Here is a 7142-nt window from a genome sequence, read left to right as displayed (position 1 = left end):
CCAATAATTGCGGCTGTTTTAAAACAGCCGCAATTATTGGTATCAGAGCCAAGGATTAAAGAAAAAAATTTTACAAAGAAGATTGTAGAGTCTTAGATCAAGATCATGATTGGGTCTTAATTACCAAAGGAAAAGGCAAGTCCAAAGAGCTCAAAGAGAGAATATTGGACATAGAACTTCACCGACTAGGAGCCACAGAAGAAACATGGAAGCTGGCATGTAAGATGCTAGACCATGATCATGCTTAATCAAGTTGATGTAGCATAAGGAAGAGACAAACGAGATGACGTAAGTACTTACGTCAAAAGCATTAAAGAAAAGGAATCCTTTTCTTTTTCTCCAAGACAAAAAGAAGGGCCCCTCATGTCGGCCAATTACTCAAAAGAAGACAATGGAGCATTCATGATCAGCCCATTATCTTATCTCAAAGAATCTTCTGACCCCAACAATCAAGCAAAGCTAGGGACTAGAAGAATAATTATGTAATAGTTTAAGGAGGTCCTTAAACAATTTCTTTTTGTAATAAGTCCCTCCTTGTATCTATAAAAGGAGAGGAACTTCATATGAAGAAGGCAGACTACAATTTCCGAGAGAAAACAATCTTAGAAAATTGTTAGGTACCTTCCTAAATATGAGTTTTTGTGAGTGTGAGTAGTACTTCTCCCGCCAGGGAAAAGTATTTTTAATTATGTCGTAAGTATTGTATTAATAGAGTGTATTGTAAAAATAATTATGAAATAAAGAGTTGGTTTTTATACTTCTCTTCTTATAATTTCATAGATAGTCTTAAGTGAAGGTTGCGATCTTCAGCCTTAAGGAGGAACAGTGGGGAAGTAGCCGTAAACTGAGGTTGTTAGGCGAAAAAACTGTTCATGGCCTGAAGGGAGAACTTCTGAGGAAGTGATAAGGACTATTCATCAAAAAAAGAGAAGAAAGGTATACACGCAACTCTTGTTTCATTATTAATTTTACAAATACACTATATTGCATATAGTACTTAGACATAAGGAAAAATACTTAGTACCTACTGGGAATCAAAAACTTTTATGATATTAATCATGCTGTTTGCATATCATGTCGAAAATGCTTTTGCATATTTTTACTTAAATCTTTTAAAATGAGATTTATTCAAAAACCTCTTCATAGGTTAAGAGATAGAACCTGGAGGGCTAGAAAAGCCTTGCTCCACATGGATAGAGCAATAAAAGAAATGGAACTAGTACGTATATACGCTAGTTATCCATACGAAACCCTTAAGTTTTCTTTAAATGAACTAAAAGTATATAGAAAACAAGAGTATTTTGAATACAAAAATGCTATGTTATTTTTAAAACATTATACAATATTTACTGCATAAGATTCCGCAACCCTGTTTTAAAACAGCCGCAATTATTGAAGACCCAATCATGATCTTGATCTAAGACTCTACAATCTTCTTTGTACAGCCTTAAGAGAATAGCGTATATGGCTTTCATACCTAACGCTCTTCTGGTTTGAATCCACTTTTTGTTAAGATGTGGAAGTTTCTTGTCAACTCCGGTGGCCTTGACATTAAAATCCTTAATTTTCTCAACTGATATATAGTTAAGAGTAGGATAGTAAGCTTGCAGATCTTGGCATTCCATTGATATGCTGTAAAACCTGCAGTAAACTCCGTTGCCCTGAGCAAAGTTTTTTATTGCCTCGAACAATTTGGATGGTAATTTGGACAGTTCTTTTAGATCAGGTTTTGTGTACACTCGATCTAAATACCCAAATTCGAATAATTGAGCGGTGAAGCCCGGTATTCCATTAGGAAAAATTGATATCCTAGGAAACAAACTTGTTGTTCCTAAAACACCATATGTTTCTCCGCTTTCTTCTGGGAGATTGTAGATGTATCTAGTAAATGCTAGATACTCTTTTTGTAGATGTATCTAGTAAATGCTATATATATATAAATATACAAGAAAAGATTTTTACCAGCTCCTTTTGACACTGCACTTTCAAGAATAGTTAAATCAACCATGGTTTCATCCTCTCCAATTACAACTTTGTCATTTAGCATAATCAAACAACAAATCAGTAGGCGCAATCCTTGCAATATTTTTGTAATTTCCATGCTTCTACTACAAATAATTAAACAAAAAATAAATCATCAGAGACTTCATAAAATCTATAAAAATATTAACTATATATATATATATATATATATATATATATATTGTATATTTAAAAACAACATGCATTAGCATATTGTTTAATATGTTTAGGTAATATACATGATTAGTGCACTGAATCAACATATTTTTATTTTTCAAAATTACAAATATCTTATTTTAAGATGGATTACCTGTTGATATTTGAGATATAACATAAACTCTTGTTTAATTGAGGTAAATTGCATCAATTAAACAGAATAGTAAGGAAGAAATAGCAACATTAATTTGTTTTTTCTCTTCAAAAAGCAACATTAAATTTGAGAAAGTTTTTTTGAAAAAGAATAAATGTGGATTTCTTACCTCGTGATTAAAATAAAACCTTTGATTCCACGAATAATGTGATGGAAATAAATTTTGTCGTGTTTTTTTTAAAAAAATTCTGCAACTTGCAGGCATTTTTATATTGATAATGTAGGTGAAATAGAGAAACACGAGCTAGATTTTAGTGATATCTATTTCTTTTTTCATATGTCCATACCAAAAAACGCGTAAATTCTAATGTAATTTAGCTATATTTACACATTCACTTACTGACCGTTCATTATTTACTATGTTTTTCGGTTCATAATAAGTGGTTTTCTGCTTTTAGAATTATTCAAAATAAGTGCTTTTTAAAAAAAAGAAAAAAAAAAAACTAAGAATATATACAAAATTCACCAAAATTATCTTACAAAAATACTCCACATAACAACAATGTGATTTTTAACATATTCATAATCCAACTATAAAATTATAATTTATACCCTCTAATAATAACTAATTTGTTGAAGTGTCTTCAAGACATATACTTAGTCAACCAAAAAAGCAAGTCATAGAGTAGCAACAAAATCAATATAACAACAAATTAATTTAAAGTTAATTAAGGTGATGTTTCACCAAACTTCAAGCTACTCACAATATCTCACAAAATAAATTGAAATAAAAATTTAAAATTTATGTGCAAATCTTGAAGCTTTAGTGTTTCTTAAGCTCAAATAAAACATATATTAATGAATTAAAGTTCTCCAAAACCAAGAAAAGAGGAAAATTCCTAATGTCTCTTGCACCTTATAAAACACATAATCAAATACTTGTTAAAGGTATAAAATTGAAGATATCCTTTCAAATTAGTCGAGGAGAATACCATAGTTATTCGGAAGAACATTACTAACTATTGTCCAATTTCAAAAATGAGATTAAATCCCTTATTTTCAAGATCTCAAATTCTCTAACAAAAAACTTAATTATTTCACCAAAAATTATGTTGAATAAGAAGCTTACCACAAATTTGAAGAAATTTCTCCACAGATTCAAAACCTAGTATTTCAAAGTAATTAACTTAAGTCATCTTGATTCTTAAAGGCAACTTGTGGGGGAATTTAAAGAGAAGGTTCGAAAACATATTTATTCTGATTCAGATAGAGAATACATTGTACTATCTATCGACGTGTATTATATACACTTGAATTTACATATGATAATGTTCATCTATATATTACCAAAAATAAATCAATATTATTACGAGGGGGTGGGGTCCAAGATACATGCATTTGATAAAATTAACTAATTAATTATAGCATCTGCAATACTGAAATACTTTTCTTAGCTAAAAACTTTTTGCAATTTTGTTTTTTAATTTCATTTTTCCTGATAATAACACATATAAATACAGAAATTGACCTGCTTTTAAGTTTTACCTACCAATTTTGGCCTTATAAGTCAAGAGTACTATTTAATGAAGGATACCTTATACAAGCCTATAATAGACCCCATATAAGGGCTGGTCACCGGACCGGGTTGTACCGGTACCATTCCGGTTCGTTTCGGTCCGGTAGTCTTCGGGACGGAACGGGACACCGTGAATCGGTACACGGGACGGAACGGTATCATGATTTGATACCGGTGTATCGGTACCGGTTTATTCCGATTCCGTTCCGGTCTGGTTAATTATTTTTTATTAATTAATTTATATTTTATATTATAGTTTATATATAAAAAAAATAAAAATATATAACTTTCCCAATGTTTGATATTTGAAATGTTTGAAAAAAAATGTTGAATAGATTGCTACTATTTTACTAATTGAAGAAAAAATAGTATTAGAAGATCAAGTTGATTATAAAATAATTATTTATAACTTTAGTTTTAAAAAGTTAGAAAACAGACTTTAAATAAAAATTATACATATAATTTTTCTTTGAAAAAAATAAAATAAATTGCAATTTGGCTTTAGATCATCAATGATATTGATCCGCCCTTACTTTTAATGAGTTTGTGTCCCCATATAGTAGCTCAATTCATTTTATTTCATTAAAATTTGGACTGATATTTAGCTCAAATTAATCTATGAGAAATCTTATTAAAAAGATATTTTATCTTATTGAATATGTTATTTATATATAGTCATAATAAATAAAAAATAAGAAGCTTATTTTTTTTTATTAAGCAGATTAGATTATAACCAATATTTTAGCCCAAATAATTTTTAGACGAATCAATTAACTCGTCTATTTATTAACTCAACACATAAATTCATCACAATCCCCTTGGCCCCTTTCCACACACCCCACACACACGCATTTGCCACCTATAATTGTAGGAAAAAGATATATGAACAAATCATCTTTAACTTGATTACCAAAAATATATTCAATGTCTATTTTATGTGACCCTTCCTTTCCCATTTTTTTTTGCTTTTTTTAAATAAAGACTTACGTTTTATTGATCATTCATGTAAATAAATTTTTATATCATCAAAGTCATTTAAATAATATTTATAAGTAAATCTCCTTTAATTAAATAGAAAATAAAGAATCTAAAATATTACATGTAATTACGACAACTAAAAACGACCTTATAGGTTATTAGTTTCGAAGTACACCATAAGAATCAACTTATTAGTTATCTTATAAGGTTACTCACAAATCATATAACCTTTTTACAAATTCTTTTTTAACTCACACCTTAGTTTATTTCGAAAGCTTAATACTAGGGATCAATTGCACGACTAGATTTTGGCTTGAATTTAACTCTATTTTTTTGTGTGTTTTAAAGACTTGGCACGTGCATCATTTGTACGCTATATATCCCGGCTAGTATCTAGCCTTGTCCACGCACAAAATCTATGTTAGCCTAGTTCAACTCAACTCAGCTTTTTTCTTGGTCCCCACTAACCAAGCTCCAAGGGGCTTGTGTGTTTGGTGCAAAGATATTTTCTTGAAAAACGGAATTGTGTGGGGGTGGGGGGGTGAGTCGGAAAAAAATAATAAACTTGAATGTTATTTATGTAACTTATTTTCTCTACTTTGATTAAAAAATCATTTTTCTTATTTTTAAAGAACTCATTTTCCTAAAGGAAATTATTCATATCATCATATGATAAAATATTATGTTGTGATGCATGTTTATGATTCAAAGATGAATTTCTATTATGAATATATGATTGATAATGCTCACATGATTTGTATTATCAAGTTCATGTGTTTTGAATCTATGTTACATTTTGTATATCATATATAATCGATAAATGTAGCACTTATGCTTTAAGAGTATTTTGTAGAGGCTTTGATTTGATTTACACTGTAAATATTGCATTTGATTTACCGAATACATTATCTCATAGTATAAAGTTTATTTCAGGCTTAATCTTTGAGATAATTCTCTTTATTCCTTCTAACATGGGATTATGTAAGTTATTCCATATTTTATGTGGGATAAATTATATTAGTCTAGAAATTATAATCTCAAAATAATTTAATCCACGTATTAAACAATCCCTGTATATACATTTTAATTACACATATTTTGTACTCAATCTAAATTTACTAATAATACTATACTTATCTATTTTTCTTTGTTTCTCACCTAATATCTAATACTCATATTGAAACTCCCCTATTCATATTATGTTGCAATATTATAGGTAACTTCATTGCCTATCGAACGCCATGTTGATACTCCCAAAATCCAATGTGAAAGACTTGCTACATCATTTTTAATTTATTATTATGGCCTTTCAAATATATTTTAAAAGATTAAATTTCACTTGCAAAGATGCATATGTATATATATATTTTTTGAATATGAAAAGGAGAAAATGTTTAAAAAAATTATTTTGTTTTAAGTAGATTTAAAATAGTTTCCTAATAATATAAACTCTTGAGCAATTTCAATATTTTAAAATTTTAACAGAAGAAAGCATTAGGACCATTCCAAAAATGACATAATTTTGATAGTTGTTCATAAGAAAAATGCTAATTCATATTTATCAAGAATTAAATAATTTTAGAATGATAGTCAACTTAACACAATTTTGCCCCTATTCAAAACTAAAATTAGATGTTTTCATGGTTCGATGTAAGTCGGTTTTTCCAAAAAAGAAAATCTAATCAACTAAATAGATTTTTTAAATGTTGGAATCAAACTAAACCAATTAAGTCAATTTTCCACTTTGATTTATTTAGATTTTGTCGTTTTCTCAATTATAAAATATATCTTCAAGAACACGTTAAGGTTAACTATATTACAACATAATGCTACCGAATCACTTGCTCTTTAACAAAAGAACGAAACATAAATATATAATTAAGTTGTGATATACCAAAATATTTTAATGATAATTAAACAAAACTGAAAACACTCAAACAAACAAACAATCACCTAGATTACGAATATATATATTGATCGATTTTTACCAATTATTTTTCAATTAATTTAGTTCAATTTAAATTAATTCAATTCGATTCGACTTTTCGCAGAAGCCCTAAAATTTGGAACTATAAAAGAGTATAGAGGAAATTGAAGAAGACATGCAACAATGAGCAATCCCCATCCCCATCACCACATTTCGAATACCCAAGATCCGGATCCCCAATTTCCCAACCCGAATGATGATCCAAACCCGAATCACCCTCTTCAGCCCCAATCCCATCCCCAACCTCGCCGTCCCCGCGGCCGTCCGCC

General features: G+C 29.2%; 1 protein-coding gene across 1 annotated transcript in view; it reads right to left on the bottom strand.

The window, feature by feature from the left end:
• The window catches only part of LOC102598683 (pectin acetylesterase 8-like), a 9152-nt gene extending 5618 nt beyond the window's left edge, over positions 1 to 3534 (bottom strand). The window contains exons 1-2 of the mRNA XM_015315357.1: positions 3462 to 3534; positions 1963 to 2108 (exon numbers count right to left, since the gene is read on the bottom strand). Coding sequence (XP_015170843.1) covers positions 1963 to 2101 — 139 coding nt within the window. The 5' untranslated portion in view covers positions 2102 to 2108; positions 3462 to 3534. The remainder of the gene's footprint in view (positions 1 to 1962; positions 2109 to 3461) is intronic.
• Between the last annotated feature and the right edge of the window lie 3608 nt (positions 3535 to 7142).

The sequence above is a fragment of the Solanum tuberosum genome, unplaced genomic scaffold (assembly GCF_000226075.1).
Source record: "Solanum tuberosum cultivar DM 1-3 516 R44 unplaced genomic scaffold, SolTub_3.0 scf00361, whole genome shotgun sequence".
In the NCBI taxonomy this organism is placed as follows: Eukaryota; Viridiplantae; Streptophyta; class Magnoliopsida; order Solanales; family Solanaceae; genus Solanum; species Solanum tuberosum.
This window is presented reverse-complemented; position numbering and strand designations above follow the sequence as displayed.